We start from the raw sequence: 19,698 nt of genomic DNA on the forward strand, positions 1-19,698 counted from the left end.
CTGACAAAGCTTCCGCTACAGGTCTGCTATATTCAGAGATTTATTCTCAGAGCTTTATTACGCACAACCCACAGGTTTCCCTCACCAACACAGAAAGAAAATAGCCTTTTATTTTTACTGCCTTTTGACATGTTCCATTTGAGTGTGTACGCGTGTGGGAGGAGAACGAGCCGGGTTTGACACAGGAAGCAGGGGCACTCGCTCAAACCACAGCGATACAGCGGCTATAGAGTAAGAATAAGCAGGAGCTTGTGGTGTGCCTACGGGATGTGAGAGGGGTTCAGAACAGTGATGGAGGCGAGAGGGGTTCAGAACAGTGATGGAGGCGAGAGGGGCTCAGAACAGTGATGGAGGCGAGAGGGGTTCAGAACAGTGACGGAGGCGAGAGGGGTTTTGCTGGAAGCCGTCTGTCCTCATCGGCACGGCCATCTTAAAATCACAGCCGTCAGGTCCAGCCAGCGCGAGCTGGCCGTCCTGTTCCCTGATCTGTACACCGTTCCTTTGATCTAAACGCACGCGGGTTACATCAAGAGAAACAAAACACAGAGCGCAATTACCAGGGCTGGACCCAGTCATTATAATAATAATAATAAAACCTGGGCTTCCGGAGCGCGAGCAGCAGCAGGCTAGCATTAAGACGGGCCGCTCCCTCCCAGCCCGGCTCTTATCGAGGGCGAGCGCTGTTTAAACGCGCTGTACAAACCCGGGCTGTGTGCTCAGGCTCCCGGTCTTGCCCCAGAGTAAACAGAGGATCTCCGTCACGGGGGCCGCGTGTAATCACGGGCCCGGCCCGATGGCTTCGCCGGCCTTGTGTAAACAGGGCGGAGGGGGGTTAACGAGCACTCAGGCCAAAGAGCCGGCTACCATGCCCTCGCTCATCCCCCCCACCGCCGAGGCTCATGGGAGACATTATCCGCGCCGCTCGCCTTTGAGCGTGTGAAGTCCTCGCTATTTCTTTCTGCACTCCGGAAATCTGCTGGAGCCATCTGTGAGGAGGTCAAGGCCAATTACTCACCACTGTTATTATAAGCAATAACACTACTTAACAAGGCCTCTTTACTGTACATTATTATTATTATAACTTGTACAGGCAAATGCACAATCTGGATGGAATATTGTGCCAAGCTCATCAATACAAAAACGCATAAAATGACTTTGCATTTTTGTAATTTCATGGCAGGAGGAAGCTGAAGATCTTACTTTCTGATGGCATCACTACAAAGCCCTGTCAGGACCTATCAAAACATTCCTGGCCTTAGAGGTGACAGTAGTAGATTACCTCAAAGCACATATGGAAACATGGACACGGATGTGTATTTCCTGGACTACAGTCTACACTGAGAGTGTAGGTAAAGGACCAGTACTGCAGTGGACACTGTTCTCATACAGTTCCACAGAAGATGGTACTTAAGTCTCAGTTCTTCAAGTAAAACACACCCGGCAGAGGGAATTATGTTACTGACCTCATCTTGAACCAAAATAATACGTTATTCAAGGTGTGGCCTTTGAGTTAGCTGTGGGGTGTGTTTCTAAGGTTTGGCTGGTTGGGCGCACACACAGGAGGATGGGTCAAACTGGGGTGGGTGGAAAAGGCGAGTCTGCCAGGGGGCCGTGTTCATTGGCTAACGACTACCTGGGGACCGTGCTCATTGGCCAACGTCTGCCATCAGGCCACGTTGATTGGTTAATGAGTGTTCACGGTGCCGTGGCTCTCCAGTGCGGCTGCAGGAGGCACGGTCACCGTGCGGAGGGAGAACAGGAGTCAGAGAGGAGAGTGAAAGCCCTGCCACATCCTCGGCTTCACATCCGCCCAGGCTTACGTGTGAAAAGTCTCTTCTGATTTACACACAGCCGGAACAGAGGCATCTCAGAAACACGAACAGAGAGCAATCCCAGCAGCTTTCCACAGTGATTTTACAGCAGAGCTGATCATTGCCGCGTGGTGTCAACACTGGGGAGAATCACCCAGATGCAGGACAGAATGTTCTTTATCAACCACCACGAGGGGAGAAAGAGGCGAGACATAGCGGCCGATGGAGCTGATCACCTGCCACAGCTCACTGAACGAAAATCCATTCTCAGAAAAAAGGGCAGTTCGGGAAAATATCTGGCCTGTGATAAAGGATTTATTTTTGGACTGTGTGTGTGTGTGTGTGTGTGTGTCTCCACTTAACTACTGTATGGCACTCAATCTAAGAAGCGTGTTGCGGTTTGCCGTGCCCTTGGTTCTGTGTGTTTCTGCATACGGAGCGTGGAGAGCCGCAGATGAAGGAGAGCTGTGTACACAGTGGGTGGGGAGGGCTGGAGTTTATACTGCATAATGAAGCTACACAGGCAGGGCAGAGACGTCTGTGGCACATGTAATCCACAGAGACCGATAACGGAAAGAGACGGAGAAACCAGTGTGTGTGTATGCGTATCAATGTGTCTGCTAGTGTGCGTGTGTGTTTGTGTTTGTATACTGTGTGTGTGCGTGTGTTTGTATCCTGTGTGCATGTGTGCGTGTGCGTGTGTGTGTGTGTGTGTGTGGCAGGATGTCTGAGCCACCAACCAGAGTGTGGCACACTGAGCCCTTACTTCCTGACAGCAGGATGTCACAAATCCTTCAAGGCGGATTGTGAAATTCTCCTGCACACTGGAGGTGTTTATTTGGTTTTTGCTTTATTTGGGTTTTGCCGGGCGGCGTACGTGTCGAGCTGAGCACTGCGCCACACTTCAAGGCCACCTGAGCGGACGCTTTGACTGTTTTTCTGTCTGCGCGCGATGTTCAGGAAGGTGCAGACACTGCTGCTGTGCAATGTGAAGCTCCCTGCCAGCCTGGAACACCGATAAGCCCGCGTCTGAGCGCTTCGTATCCGATTTCTCCACCCGCAGCAAGAGCCCAACGCAGGAAAACCAGACTGCTTCTGTTTTCATTACACCTGTGCAAGTCCTCAAGTTAAGCACGATAAACACCAGTGTGTGCCTGCCAGAATGAAAGCCACAGTTCTGATACTCAGATACTAGGCAAAGGCAATTACACATATTTTTATGAAGAATTGGTATACAATGAAAAATGCGCTTAGGCAATGCCAATGGAATAAAATGTACATTTTAAAATGGCGGATTAACAACGGCCTCGTTATGTAAAACATCATGTTAAATTGCAGATAGATTAAGCCCAGCAGCCCACCCGCCATTTATCCGGTCTTACGTTAACGCAGGAGGACAACTCCTCTCACATCGCTGCACTAATACTCATCTGCTCATGCCTACAGGGGTCTTCAGGCACCTTTTCTGTGCATTGTGGAACGAATACAGCACGTCCGGGCAGAGATTACCTACAAAAGACATTCCCACACTTCAATGCAAATATTTTCTCAGGAGCTTTGCTCCATCTTGCTCCATGGCTTAGTTCTGCCTCGGTACAAAGCAGAACCGAGGAGGACGTCAGGTAAAACATTAGCATGAACGGGTCATCTCAGGAACTGAACAAACATTCACTTTCACACACAAATTAATAGCTTGAACAGTAAAGCAGGCATTTCCCTAGACAGTTTTGGTGCCAATTGAATCTTCGAAAAAGGTTTTTTTTGTAAGACTTCACAAATATCGTACATTCTGGTTAAAAATTCTGCAACTTAAAAATACATGGTGTGTGTCTCAATGTCAATGACATTTTACACCAAAAGCCTCTTCAACACAAAATTGTCTTTGACCGCTTTCATTATAAAAATCGGCAAACTGAGGGCGATGGAATTCAGAAATTCTTTCATCCCTTTGAAGAGAGCCAAATACAGGTGGAGTGGAAAATTAAAAATAAATATTTTAAAAAGGCAGCAGTGACCTCAATTAAAAGTCTGAAGCAACTGGGTGCCAGTGGAAGGTAAACATGTCTAAATTGAGGTCAATTACTGAAATGGAGCTTTAATTCATGGTAATTAACTCTGATTGGCTCCTTCTCCTCTGACCCACAGAGACCTTGGAGTGCTCCATTTATTGGTGAAAGTGTCAGACGCAAACATGCCACTCCTGTCACACATTTGGAGAAGAAATGAAAATACATTCTGCGCGTTTGACACAAAAATAAATCCAGTTACAGGATCAGTAGGATATCTAAAATATTGCTGAAACTATAGTGATTTGTTACTGCCTGAAGAAAAGTATTGTGTGTAAAGAACTGTGCGTATCGTATCAGCCCTTCTCAGAACAGAACATCGTGTGCCGATGGGTTTATTGCCACCTGTGCACAATATTTGTCAAATGGCTTTCAAGTGAGGTGGGTAGAATAATTAACACTCAATTATTCCGTTTAGCCTTACAGATGAACGGAAAAAGTAAACTGCTATGGTATTCAACATGCAAATGACTTCATTGCATTTCAATGAGGGGAAAAACACCGAACTTATCAAGAGCAAAAATGCTCTTCTGAAAAACGCAGACACATGCAGAATATATAAAATGAACCGCAATCTTCCAGGAATTACACAAACTTGCCAAGACTAATTTTAGTTAAAGGTAGTACCCTGACATTTTATTACTCAAATGTAACAGGCAGAGAGACACACATTGCAATTTCTGATGACAAAATACATTTGCAGTATAATTATTACTATAATAACAGCGATACAAGATTGGACAGATTGGATTGCCCGTCATCCTCCCTCTAGAATGTGCACTTATGCATGTCAGTCATGCGATACATTCATGATATACGTATAACTTCATATCCAATTAGGGCCTCACGTAGGTTTAAACCATCCATCAATCAATTCCAGAGGGCACAGACCAGCACATGCATTCACCAAACTGCATGTCGCTAGCATTAGCCTTATTTCACTTGACAGTCAAGTGCCCCAGAGAGACAGTTATACACACACACACAGAAAATACACTTGTTCCTCCATAAACAATGAACCTCTCAAAGTAAATGTCAGAGACAATGACAGAAAGCATATTCCAAGCTACCACTGTGATATTTAAAATTGATTACACGTTCCTACTTCAGCACTGGTAGCAGTATAGTCGACAGAATAAGCACTTGTAACACATCGTAAGATGCGTATTACGATGAGACTGTCAATTACGTCAATATTTTGGAGGGAGGGGGATTAGATGACAAGGCTGCGGACTACTCGTCACCACACCCATTTTATTTTCAGCCATCAGCGCTCGAAACCAGAGGCCTGCAGGTGGGAGTGTAGGGGCGGAGGCAACTCCATTTCACCACTGGCATTACCAGTCTGATAATCACCTGTATCACTTACACAGACAGACACGCGCTTTCATGCACGCACACACACATGCACACCCCTGTGAACTGTAGTTCTTTAGCTGCGTGCCATTCTTAATTGGCCATTTAAATGGCAATTTTGCTTGAAACCTTTTGTATACCTCCACATGTAATAACCATTTTAACATGGTAATACCTCAATGTCTAAGGCTCAGGTGCTGTACATGCTTTGACATGTAAACTTGTGGCACTGTGAACATCAGGGCAGGTGACAGCCTATAACATCACAGCAGGCTAAGAAAACTAGAACCACACCATTTCGTGCTTGGCAGAAGCCCTCATTCAGACAGATTTTACACCGATGACGTTTCCCGCGGAAGGGCATGCGTCGGAGTGGAGCCCTTTAAACACTTCGCTCATAGGATGTCAACAACAGCCTCCTGGGATTGAGAAACGGCATCAGAGTGTGGCTCTTAAGCAACCGCAGTTTCTTTCACCACAGTGCATCAACACCACCAGATGACACACGACCCAGTGTTTACACTGAAGTAATAACAAAGCTGTCTCAGACGGCCATTTTGAATACACAATAGCACTGCTAATTCAAAAACATCAATACACACAAGCACTTGAGCAAGCTTCTTACATGATGCCCTGCCAACTAACAGACTACTCAATCTAATAAACCAATAAATAAATAAAAATTTTGCAATGAAAACAGCTAAGCACAAAAAAAAATAAAAATAAAATCAAGCCAGTTATAGATGATGTAAGATGTGTGCCAAGAGTTAAATTATCTCCACATACAGGAGAACAGGTAAAACACTATCAGCAAATTACCTCAGGGTCCATTTTGGGCGAATACAGCTTGCAGAAGTTGCAGACGTAACATGACTTAACATGCTTAAGATGTAATTTTAACAGCAGTATTGAAATGTTGCGTTTCCTGGGGTTTTTGGAGCTGGACTGTTAAAATGGGGCAGGCTGCTGACAGCACACAGGCAGGAAGGAGCTGGAGAGACAACATGGCGGTGTAATGAACCGTTTCGCTCAGAAGCACTCGCCTTCCCTTCCTCCTGAACCCGAGTGGCTGAAATCGCTGCAGGCACCCACTTACTCACTCCTCACAGCACAGCCCATTCGTGACTGGATGTCAGGCAGCCAATGAAGGTGTGTTGTTGGGCCTTAGAAAGCCCAGGACTGGTATATCTGTCTGCCTTTAGCAGGCTTTGTGCTTCCTGGCATCTGACAGATGAGGGATTGTGCACATTTTCATAACTGTAAAGGAAGTCTATTCCATATCCCGCTATCTGGGCAAAACCTTGCAGCGGCAGGATTTTCTCATGTATGTGTGCTTGTCTGTTGCGTGCGGGCATGCTTGTTTGTCTGTGTGTGTGTGTGTGTGGTGTGTAAGCGCGTGTGTGCTGTGTATACGCACAAAAACATAAAACTGGAAGCACAGAGTGAGTGAACTGGAGGGGGTTGCTGACTTGTGTCTCTGGCCTAAGTGGACGTAACCCCGGCTGCTGGTGCGGATGACCTGCTGTCTGCACCAGGGCAGCTAATGATGGGGAAGGGGAGCCAGCAGTTGTGCAAGAGGCTGACTGACATTTCAAGAGCCGATGGGTCAGCATGCAGGCTGCAGGGCCGGCCTGAGACAGCACCCACTCACTCTCCCCGGCTTGGGAAAAGCATTGTGAAACCGCACACTGAAAGTGAAATTTCACACAAGCCATGTTGTACAATTTGGAGCCAGACTATGCAGAAGTGAAACGATATATAGGCATGAAGTTCACAAAGTATGGCTCCGCCACCAAGCGTGAGACCAAGTGACTCCCCAGGGACAGAAACGGCCCCGATTCGTCCACAAGGTATTACTGTATTGTCCGAAGACAATACCCTAAAGAAAATTGGCACGTCGAGAGACATTAGATGATGAAAAATATAAGCTTGCTAGTACATTTTCTGCAGGAAAAATAGATTTTTACCCTACTGCTACAGTAGCCTTGCATTGAAAAGGGTCGCTGAAGCACCAAGACTGGAGCCATCCGCAGTGGGGCTAATGAGCCAAGTCTCTCAGCAAGACCAGGAAACCGGCCGCTTGCACTCACCGCACATTTCACACACTGTCGTAAAAGCAAGCCCACTGCACACACACTCACACACTCACACACTCACACACTCACACACTCACACACTCACACACTCACACACTCACACACTCACACACTCACACACTCACACAAGCCTTAATGGTACAGATAGTCCTGGCTTTGTGAGGACCTACAATGGGGAGACAGAGGCACAAACTATTCCAGTGGCTAGTGTGGGTGACCTCAGAGTTATGTGAAGCCCACAGTGGTTTGGGGGGGGGGGGCGGTTGGCGCCTCGCTCAGGCGGGGAGACAGGCTGTGTGGCTGGTTGGTGTTGGGAGAGGTGAATGAGCTTGACTGGTTGGTGTTGGGAGAGGGGAATAACATTGACTGGTTGGTGTTGGGAGAGGGGAATGAGCTTGACTGGTTGGTGTTGGGAGAGGGGAATGAGCTTGACTGGTTGGTGTTGGGAGAGGGGGATGAGCTTGACTGGTTGGTGTTAGGTGTTGGGAGAGGGGGATGAGCTTGACTGGTTGGTGTTAGGTGTTGGGAGAGGGGGATGAGCTTGACTGGTTGGTGTTAGGTGTTGGGAGAGGGTGAATAAGCGGGGCTCTCGCAGGGTGCTGGAATCCGCTGTAGTGTTTCTCTGCAGTAAGCGCTTCTGCCAGCCAAAGCCATTGTGCTGCTGAGACACGTTTTATGGGGGGGGTACGGGAGAGGCCATCTCCCCTTTCCTGCTGACAAACCCAAACCTACGCAGGCCCAAAATGTCACGAAACTGCACATGCAGCGGGAAACCAAGCCACAGCTCTGCATCCGCTGCGCACCAATCAGAATACCAAAGCTGGGAATCATAAAACTACTCCTACGGCAACCTTTAACCTGATATCTTGTTCACCATTTCCATAAAGCAATATAATTACACAAATATAAAAACAGATGCGCGCTGTTTGCAGCTGTCCACCAGCAATACGGTAACGACAGCAGAACAATCCATGCCGCTGTGTCATCACCAGCCAGCTGCCACCGCCAGAGAGCGAGACGCCCTTTCAGCCGTTTTAATTAACGGCTCAAACTAAATATTTAACCCCCCCCCCCCCCCCCACCCACCCAGCTTTGCTGCTGCACAGGCTGCCAGCTTCTCGCCCCTCATCAAAAATTCATCTCCCCAGCCCCCCCCAGCAGCCTCCTCTCTCTCTCTCCCAACTGTCTGGGCTTTGACCGAAGCGGAGCCCCCGCCCCACTCCCCAGCGCAGCGGGTAATGTGCTAACCGTTGGGCGGTGGGCACCGGTGTAATCTCGCCATTTCGTTGGTCCCAGCCAGGCTCCATTTCTGAAATGCCCTCAGGTCACCTGAGAGGGCCCGGCAAATGGGAGGGGTGTGTCTGAACTGACTGAGCCAAAACACGGCCGTAGAAGGGCTGAGACTGGGGCCGATGGTGGAGGCTAGATTACATTGTTCCCCGTCTTAAAAATAGCTTTGTGACCGATGACCAATGTTTGCTGCATGATAAATGTACAATTCATTACGCCATTTGTGGAATGTCGCCTTTTTGGTTTCCTTTTTTTGTAAGTAGAGGCAAAGTCTCCTCAACTGAATCAATGCAGTCTGTGCACATGAAATGGATACAGTAAACTAATGGGAGACAGAGTTAGCACACTGGCTTTGAGTTCGCACACTGACCCTGCACTGGGCTCTGAGTTAGCACACTGACCCTGTGTTAGCAGAGTTAACACAATGACCTTGCATTATTAGCCAAGTCATACAATTGAAAAACAATTGGGTGTATGTATGCAGTGTGTGTGTGTGTATGTGGTGAGCTAGAGTAATAAGCTTGTGTGTGTGTACTGTATGTATGTGGTGAGCTTGTTTGTGTGTGTATGTGTGTGTGTGCGTGCGTGCGTACGTGTATGCATGTATGTGGCGAGCTAGTGTAACAAGCTTGTGTGTGTACTGTATATACGTGGTGAGCATGCGTGTGTGTGTGTGTGCGTGTGTGTGTGTGTGCGAGTGCATGTGAGAGCGAGAGAGAGAGCGTGACCATGTATGCCACAAGCTAGTGTGTGAGTGAGAATTTGTTTAGGTGGCAAATATTGCATCTCCATTCGTCTTCCCGCCTTTCCTCGTCTTCCAGACCGACAAAATTGTAAACATTTTTGAAAAACATTTTTCTGAGAGAGGAAGGGAAGGCAGATGAATGGAGTGTTCCTCGGGGTACAGACAAGCACTCAACCCAGCGAGCCGCCTTTCAACACCCAACACCATTACCGTCTTCAGCCCAAGGAGGAGAGCTTTCAGCTGCAGAGCAAGCTGCTGTTTCATTACGTCTTAAGTGCTGCCCCCAATCACTCCCCTTCTCCTCTGCTTTCTGTGTTTAAGGGGCAGACTTTTACATTTTCTGTACAAAACGGATCCTTGGCCTCTGGCAGACGGCAATGGGAGGATGGAACTTCCCTATTTGTTAGTCTGGTGACTCCTGTGCCAATCCCAGTGACCTTTATTCATTATTGCACTCCACTTCCTCAGCGATGATTAACCCCAAACATCACCTGCTCTCAGACGACATTATATTTATCCATTACACCAGTCTAACTGCCTGAGAGGAAAACTTTTCATTCCTTTATTCAGAAAGAGCTCTACCTCATGCGCATTCAAGCAGCACCATTGATTTGTTTTGTTTTTTTATTCTAATTCGATATAACCTAATGTGCACACAATCCATACAAGTAATAAATGTTTCCGATATGTGGTTTGTAAACATCTAAATGGTGGGGCGGTGAATCATCGACAAAAAGGCCGGAATGTGGATGGAAATGCAGATGGCTTCATGCACTTCTGCCCTGGTATTCACTGTGTTATTTAGGGAAAGAACCCATGGATCATGTACAAATATAGGACAGAGCATTCATCCAAATGAACGCATTAAATTGTCTATACATCATTTTTCAGTTTTGGTGGACAACATATGTGGTCGTTGGTCGTCAAAAATGTTTGTTTTCACGCCCCAAATACCACAGTTCTATTTGAAACAAAGCCATTTAATAGGAGCACATAAGTGCTTTACTTTTCATTGGAGATAATCCATTGCGTAGCGTATTTTGGAAAAGAAGACTGCCTAGACACAACCAACAAAGTCATCTGACAAGGTAATATTAAAAACATAAAAGCACATTTTAAAGAAGCTTCTCCATTCAACATGCAACGTTCTGTGCGTGCGGGACCTCGGGCAAAAACCTCTAGCTCTACATGACAAACACGCACAAGAAAGTATGAAATATTTTCCTTAAAAGAAAAGATTAGACTGACACTTTAAATAAGCGAAAAAAGCAGCGCTCCCACTGTGTGTGAATGTGTGCAATGCCGTTGTTAAGGCCGGCCAGGCTGCCGTGGCGACCGCCTACGAGCTCCAGCCGACGTGTCTGACACGTTTGACCGTATTCAGAAAAGGCTTCTCTCGCTGCTGTTCCGTGGCCAGAACAAGCAGCTCAGCAGCTCCTACGGCTGTGTCCGGAGAACATTTCAGAGTCAGGAGCTCAGCCTGCATGAAAGGCCTGCGCCAGCAAAACAGAGCCGCTATGTAAATGTGCGCCCATTACACCCCCCGACTCAAAGACATTTCAAACTTCGTTATGCGAAATGTAATAGGAATATATAATTAACCACAGCAGTGGTCACAGGAATTCAGTTCCAAGCATTAAAAAGGATCTTCAGTAAAAATGAAAGAATATCGTTTAGGAATGGGAGGGAGCCATCGGCCCATTGGCCTGCCAGGTGTGCTGTGATAGGGCCTCATTACTCCTCATTCATACGGCTGATGAGTACGTGCACTGCGTTTGAACCCATTACGTACCACAGCACGGCGCAGGGAGGGAGGGCCAAATACAAAACCAGAAGCGCGTGTGACGGTTCATTTAAAAATGTAGCGAATGTCAGTTTTTCCTGCATCAATAATTTTACGCATAAACAAGCAACAATATTTTGACAAAATAGTGCAGTAGATCTGCTATCGGTGGGTAAACGAGCTTTGCCTTCTAAACCAATCTCCCTCTTTGTTATACTCCTCCGGGTTGAATTTGGCCCCCAAATGAAAGTCTTTATTTTTTTCTTTTCACATGATCTGTTTTTCCTCACAGTGGTGAGGTGGTGCCTCGTTCTAATTCTCCAGTGTATGTGTGAAAGAGAGAGGGAAGGACTGTGTGTGTGTGGGCATGTGTAAAGGATAATGTGTGTGGTTACTGTATATGGTCTAAAGTTACTGTAATCCATATTTCACTGTGGGGGAGTGGGTGGGAACAGGACTGGTAATGGTTAAACACTGTCTGTGGTGTTTAGGAATGAACAGTGTTCAGCTACGCTACAGCAGACAAAGGGCACTGAACTCTAACCCACCCAAATCCCAGAGTTAGAACTCAAATACAAATAACCTTCGTAACTGCCTAAACTACTACTGTGAAAATGCCAACTACATACATTTACAGGCTACAACTTCCTTTAAACCGAGAGAAAAGCCACAGTAAGACATAGTATGCATTGTTAATCTCAGTTAACAACTAAGAAAAAATGTAGTCCACAGAATGCAATGATGATAAAAATAAGAATATAAAACATAGATGTGCACTTTATTATGACAGCATTTACCCAGCATACAATAACAAGCACTGGAACAGAACATTTTGTATATTTTGCAATGTCAACTTGGACTGCAACTGTAAATGAACAATGATGCTTTATACGAACTTGCCTTCAAGCTTCATGATACAAAGAACATACTCCCTGCATTCTATAGGTCCTCAATGTTGTTGTTGTTGAACGGTTCAGATTCTGGTTTAGTTCTTCCAATCAGCTGAATTGGAAGACTCTTTAAATTAGGCCCAATTTATAATTAAAAAGCACAAATCCTTCTGGGCAAGGAAATGGCCCAATTCTGGCAGACTGTACTTTCTCCAAGTCAGTCCTCGTGATGCAGCGGATCAGAACCACACGCGCCCTTCTTGAATATAAACTAGAACGACGGGTCGGATACAAGTAAAAACAACACCCTTGGAGAATGAGGCATATTATTGTGTATATAATGTGCAGATTTGAATACTTATGAAAATGGTTATAATGGAAACAAAAGTGAGAGTGAGAGTCGAGCCGGAACCCCAGTTTGACCGACGGGCCTTTGATGAATGTTATGAATGACGTGAGTGTATGTGGATAAAAAGGTAACACAGAGACAAACAAGAAAGCAAACAAACTGTTCCAGGTCAAAGGTTACAGTGCCTTTAGGTTCCCAAGTGTCAGGGTCAAATGCACAGTTAAGTGTGTGTGTATGCATGTATGTATGTGTGTATATATATATATATATATATATATATATATATATATATATACAAATATATATATATACACACACACACACACACACACACACACACATGTATAACCTCAAACAGAAATACAACCTCGACTGTCAAGATTTCTCACAATATCCATTCAGAAAAAGTCAATGACTTTTTAATGTTGACAACAATAAATTGCACTCTGTCATAGCTGCTGCATGGCGATGTTATTAGAAATTATTATAGTAGAATGTAAGCATTATATAGTTATGTTTATTTTATGGAAATGAAATTCCGTCGAACTAGGGAAAAAAGAGCTGTCGCTTTAAGAGCAACTCTTCTCCAGAATCAGTGCATTTTAAGTGTGGTCAGAGCTGCGTTATACATGCAGAGGATCGTTCTGCTATCCCCACGCCAACGGGAAAATGTCTGCTGAGGGCAGCAGTCTTACCGTCTCCTTGTTGGGCAGCAGCTCTTTGCGAATCCTGAAGAAGTTCTTCCCGTACTGCCTTAGCCCCTTAATGAAGCGCTTCTGTTGGGTTTTTAGAGAGAGGAGAGAAAGAGGGGGAAGCCATGGTCAGCACTTACATCTGGACAAACGGACATGCTCCTAAAGCCATGAGGAAACTCCAGTCTGTCTGTGGCTCAAAACAATAATACTATTAATAATAATACTACTATTGACAACACCACTACAACTACTAATAATAACAATGTAAAAATAGTAACGAAAAATTTTGCATGAAGCTCTGATACAAGGAGACTAAGCAGAAAAAAATCCTAATGTTAATACTAAAAATAAAAAGGGCTTATTAAATTAGGAGATATTAAAGATAGATATTAAAGTTCAAAAGCTGCAACATAGCTTGAACGCTCTAGGCTCAATACTCCGTGACACTGTACATTTCAGTCTGAGGCACTCCGAGCAGGATAACGCATGCAGAAAGTAAACTGCCAAATAAATCCACTACACACTTAAATTCAGCTCAAGGCACATGACAACAAACACACAGGCATAAATTCCATATCAACACCAGACGGAGAAACAGAAAACCAGACAGAGGAAATGTGAACAAGAGCAAAGAAAACGTAAAATAAAGTACCGCAAAATTAACTTTGCAAAATTTCAAATTAAATAATACAGTTAAAAAAAAACCCCCCCACTGAAAATAGCAACTGGCAATGTACAACTGTTACGAATGCACAACATGCGTCGATTCTGTGAGTAACATGAGGCTGAAAAATAGCTGAAACACTTCTATTTCTTTAAGAGCTACCGACGACGAGCCATAAAAAGCTAAAGGCACACAACACTCATAACCACCCAAGCAGACAGCCACCAGATTTACTTTCTTGTTCCAGAAGCCAGCCCCCGCTTCTCCGCGATCCTGGCCAAAGGCTGTTACTCCGTAACTCGGCCAAAAAGCGGAGAAAGTCCCAGTAAAGCGTGACACAAATCCCCACGCCCCGCCACAGGTAAATAAAACCGTCAGAATGAAGATCCACGGGGTTTCGCAGAGGTGGACAGCTTTTTTTCCGGAGTGAAATAGCTTGTCACTCTGTGCTCCTCCACTACAAAGGGGAAGGCTTTACATGTGATCTTTCTGCAAGAGAGCCTCTGGTCTTGGGCAGGATGGAAAACCCGGCATGGAGTCACAGTGGAGAGTGCTGCCGCTTATTGCAGCGGCGCATACCGCCAGGGCTGGAACATCAGCGGCCAGCGCTTTACCCCACAAACACACACGCGTGCACACACACACACAGTTACACACACACACACACACACACACACACAAAATAAACATACACACACAGTTAAACACACACACACACACACACACACAAAATAAACATACACACACAGTTAAACACACACACACACACACACACACACACACACACACACACACACACACACACACACACACACACACACACACACACACAAAATAAACATACACACACACAAAAAACATACACAAACAAACAAACATACACACACAAACACACACACACAGTTATACACACACACACACACACACACAAAAAATAAACATACACACACAGAAAAAACATACACAAACAAACAAACATACACACACAAACACACACAGTTATACACACACACACACACACACACACAAAAACAGACACACACCCAATAAACATACAAACACAGCAGGCACACTCTCAGGCACCCCTCTCACCATTACAGATTAGCTGGGTACTGTAAATTAAACGCACGCACGCAGTGCAGTCAGTGGGTGAGGCAGAAGGGATTATGTGTGTGTGTGTGTGTGTGTGTGTGTGTGTGCGGGTGTGTGTGTATGTGTGTGTGTAAGTGTGTTTAGAACATGGCTACAGTAAGACAAATTAAGAGCAAGAACGTCCTTTTAGAAAACAGTGTTAAAAATAAAGCAGGCTGTTCAGATGCTTATGGGTAATTAGACGGTTCACCATTAGCTGAAGTTCGGAATGTTATAAAACAGCATGTATCATATCTCAAGCATGTAAAGGCAACATATTGCATACCACAAAACTGCGTCAATATTACAGTCATTTGAAGAGATGCAGCTCAATTCAGAGTGAACTGCGCTTCCCCAGATTGTTTATATTTCGCTGAGGGGAGAGCGAGAGGCACCAGTTATTAACCAGTAGGTGGAGCCAACTTCAAAATAAGGATTAAAATTACTTGCATTTTCTTAAAACATGCAAAGGTAAAGTTAGACCCTGTACTTCAGTTTTCACTCCCAGCAAAGAGGCTATTAACAGCAACACTCTTCAACTGCAAGCAGGTAACAATAAAACAAATAATATACATTTTCTCCGATGATTTAATGAAGAATGCTAATAAATGGAAAAAAAGTGTGTTATTGTTAAACTGAAAGGCTACATACTGGAAAATAAAACATGAATTTGGAGTTTAAGTTAAATATCTGCAACTTTCACAGGCTTGAAATGAATTGAACTTGAAGTTATTTGGTAGTGGCATATCAAACGATCATGAGTCTCAGAGGTCTATTTGTGAATATATGTGTGACTGTGTGTGTGTGTGTGTGTGTGTGTGTGTGTGTGTGTGTGTGTGTACATTTTTATGTGCAAGTATGTGTATGTGTATGCATATCTGTATGCAAGTGTGTGTGTGCGAGTGTGAGTGTGTGTATGCGTATATGTGCAAGAACACGTATGCGTGTATGTATATCTGTGTGCACGAGAGGGTGTGTGTGTGTGTGTGTGTGTGTGTGTGTCTGTGAGCACGTGTGTGTGTGTGTCTGTGAGCACGTGTGTGTGTGTGTGTGTGTGTGTCTGTGAGCACGTGTGTGTGTGTGTGTGTGTGTGTGTGTCTGTGAGCATATGTGTGTGCGTGTGTGTGTGTGTGTCTGTGAGCACGTGTGTGTGCATATCTGAGCTACGGCTCATTCACACACAGACCCACGTGAGGCAGAAGGACAGAGGGGTCTTTAATGTCAGCATCGCTACACTGAGGGCCTATAAGTCCCTGTGACTGCATCACCAGCCAGCCCGACCCCGCCATTTTACCCCCACAGAACGTGGTTTTACATACAGCACACCACCGCTGAAAACATCTCTGAAGTTAAAACCGCCACAGTCACCCTTCAGCTCTCTAATGCTCACACAGGTAATGAGACTAGAGGGATTATGTAAGACAAGAGAGGAGAGATAAAGAGATGAGTGCAGCTGTGTGGTCAGGTCTGAGAAGCGGCGAGCAGAGAGAGATCAGAGACGTGACGGCTCCCCGCCCGTGCTCTCATTACGCCCACCCCCCACAGTAATATTTACACGCCCTGCCCCGGTGTCCCTCCCTCTCCGTTTCCATGTCGACTCCAGTTTAAGGCTCCATTTCAGCTGCCTGGGCTCGCCGCGCGCACAGCCCCGCTCATAAATCATCCTCCAATCTGCTCTCCCCATCGCTCCCCCGCTCGCTCCCCGCTCCCCCGCTCCAGCGCCGCGCCGGACCCGCTGTTGCTAGGCAACTGGCCGAGGGGAGGGGAGACGGGGGGGGGGGGGGGGGCAGGAGGAAGGGGGGCTAGAGAGGGAGGGAGGGAGAGAGAGCGCTATAGGAAAAAAAAAATGGCCTGGTGCTCTGCAGAAACAACAGGCTTCTCTGTCCCTCCACCCAGCATTCTCTCAAACTCCTCCTCTCCAGCCCACACACAACAGAACAGCAATGAGGGGGAGAGAGAGAGAGAGAGAGAGAGAGAGAGAGAGAGAGAGAGAGAGAGAGAGAGGGAGAGAGAAGGAGAGGGAGAGAGGGGGTGCAGAGAGGGAAAGAGAGAGGGGGGAGAGAGAGGAGAGAGAGAAGGAGAGAGAACGAGAGAAAGAGGGAGAGAGAGAAGGAGAGAGAGAGAGGAGACTCATGTATATGCATGTCCTGTACAAGTTAGCTATTAAAAGCTGAGTTGTGGTTGATCATACAACCGAACAGAAAACAGACACACACAGAAGAGAAGGGAGTAAACTATACTGCACATGCAAGAACACACAAACCAATCAAGCGTGTCACCACCCTCTGACAATCCCATAATAAGGATAACCTTTCGCCACCTGCCCACACAACTTGACAAAAACAGAATCATTAGAACCTTAATCCGTTGAACCCTGAAAGATTTCTCAACTAGATTATGTACAACACATTCCACACGTCAGATTAAATCATTGAGAACAAAGACCGCAGGAAAGAAGCAAGCACACAGAAACACTAAGCCTCAAAACAAAAGCTTTTTTCAGACAGGAAAAGCACAGGAGACAGACGCAAACAGCACGGCCCCTTCCGGTACATTCTCCACACGTTAGGGCCACTTTTCAAAACACAACAAAAGGCGATGAGTCAAAGGAAAGCAATCAACCTTTTGCCTCCAATTACTAGAAACTTCCGAAAACAGCGTCTCGTAATGTGCGAAGTGTTCTTTTAAACCTGTAAATGAAAGACCAACTCAGGAGAAGGGTGCGCACATTTTGAAAATTAAACGCCTTCAAACCAAGACCTTACCTGCAAACATCATACAGAGCAACCCCACCATCCCGCCATACCTCGAGACTACAGGCGGTTCAATAATCACCTGATGAAGCTGTTCCCACAGTCGTTTAAAAGTCAAGCTTTGGAAATGAAAAAAAAAAAAAATGTTTGTCTGTTATTGAGCTTCAATAAGCACCTGGTCTGAGACGGCAGTGCGGTTGAGTGTTGTGACGGCCGAGCTTTGAAGAAGGAACACGCTGTGCCTCTGAGCGAGAATGAAAGGGGCGTAAGAGAGGCACGACACACGTCCACTCGGCCGCCGTCCTGCACGGAGAGGAAACCGCACGCTGACCCGCTGCGGGGCGAGAAGTGAGCGAGAGCACATCACAGGAAGCCGAGGAGATGCTGAGACGAGACGCTTTTACATCATCAGCCAGCCAAACCTCCGCCAGGAAACCATCCGTCAGCAACAAACGCCATCGACTGTCCCCCATTTAGAATACACCCAGTACACCTCTGAAAATGCACTCTCCTGTGGATTTAGGGAATCGTTTCGCACGTAGGGGGAAAGCGCCGAGATGCACAGGCCGGGGCTGACTGGATTGAGGACGTCAGAGACGAGCAGGACCACACTGTTAGCTAATCCAGGGTTATGTAAAGAGCCCCGTTTCTCCAGCCGGCTGGAATGCGTGCGCGGGGGCAATATCTCGGGCTGTGCTGCGGACCCGCTCTCCTCCACTAGGGGGTCTTTTCTTCCAGAGCAATGTTCTCACGCGCATGCGGAACTCGTCCAATGGCAACCCGAACCTGCCTTCTGCACACCACAGCTTATTAGTCCTCTCGCCGTTACTTGTTGGGATATACCGTAACAGAATGAATGAAGCAATGGAGTCGATCTAAAGGAACGTTTGGCTTAAATAAACACTTGGGAACATAGTGACTAAATTGTGCAAGTGACAACCAAGCTCTAAGAGCAGAAGGAAAATGTGCTATATTTATTCCACAGGCCCAGAGAGTAGCCTAAATACAAGGCCTGTGTACACAGCATATATGACAGTATTACGAACATTTAACATGCATTTGCCACATTTGCTTTGCCAAATCCATTCAGTTTGAGCAGCATATGGAGGGTCATACTGGTTTCTAATGTTAAAATGCAGCTCCTGAACTCAAAATGGCCAGCAGAAAAATCTACTTCATCAGACAGAGATAGTTAGAATTTGGCAGTGGATGAAGGTAAATAAGAGGACGTGATTGTCTGGAGTTATTCCCAGCCGTCTGCTCGGGAAAGGCCTGGCGGTGAGGCGGGAGAGGGTGGGAACGCCGACCCGGGGGAGGGAGCGGAGCGGAATCCGTCACTGTCAGTCAGCTCACGCTGGAACGGGAGGCTGGGGTTCCAGAGGGGGGATGAGGGGGGGATGAGGGGGGTGAGGGAGGAAGATGAGGGGGGGATGAGGGGGATGAGGGAGGAAGATGAGGGGGGGGATGAGGGGGGTGAGGGAGGGATGAGGGGGGTGAGGGAGGAAGATGAGGGGGGGATGAGGGGGGTGAGGGAGGGGGATAAGGGGGGGATGAGGGGGGTGAGGGAGGAGGATGAGGGGGGTGAGGGAGGAGGATGAGGGGGGTGAGGGAGGGGGATGAAGGAGGGGGGTGAGGGGGATGAGGGAGGGGGATGAGGGAGGGGGATGAGGGAGGGGGCTGTGGTTCGGGAGGAGGACGAGGGAGGGGGGGGCTTCACGGGGAGGCGGAGGGAAGATGAGAGACGAGGTCAGCGGTGGATCTGCATGCAGCCCCTCAAGGCCGGGACTGGAGCAGGCGTGGCTCCCAGCAGCACCGTGTCCTTGGCAGAGAGGCAGTGGTGCAGGTGGCACACAGGGCCACCGTCGCCGTGGAGACGCATTTAACACCACCTCACGCGTCCTGGCGGGACAGGAGGACAAGCTCCACCAGACTCCATAAATAACCCAGCAAGGCCGAACGAACGACCCAGCCACTCCACACGCAGACTGTTGAGCTGTTAACGTTCGCTGATATCTCCACTTATTCAAGTGTGCACAGCGTGTCACTGACCAACGGAAGCAGTTAAAAGT

General features: G+C 46.8%; 1 protein-coding gene across 7 annotated transcripts in view; it reads right to left on the reverse strand.

The window, feature by feature from the left end:
* Positions 1-19,698, reverse strand: part of rerea (arginine-glutamic acid dipeptide (RE) repeats a) — a 179,546-nt gene that overhangs the window by 14,902 nt on the left and 144,946 nt on the right. For 5 of the 7 annotated variants that reach the window (XM_061219707.1, XM_061219706.1, XM_061219709.1 and 2 more), the window contains one exon: positions 13,082-13,162. In XM_061219707.1, the coding sequence (XP_061075691.1) occupies positions 13,082-13,162 (81 nt within the window). Of the gene's footprint in view, positions 1-13,081; positions 13,163-13,979; positions 14,209-17,711; positions 17,744-19,698 lie in introns of those variants that run through there. The other 2 variants (XM_061219712.1, XM_061219711.1) reach the window with 2 other exon arrangements.

Source organism: Conger conger, chromosome 14 (assembly GCF_963514075.1).
Source record: "Conger conger chromosome 14, fConCon1.1, whole genome shotgun sequence".
Taxonomy (NCBI): Eukaryota; Metazoa; Chordata; class Actinopteri; order Anguilliformes; family Congridae; genus Conger; species Conger conger.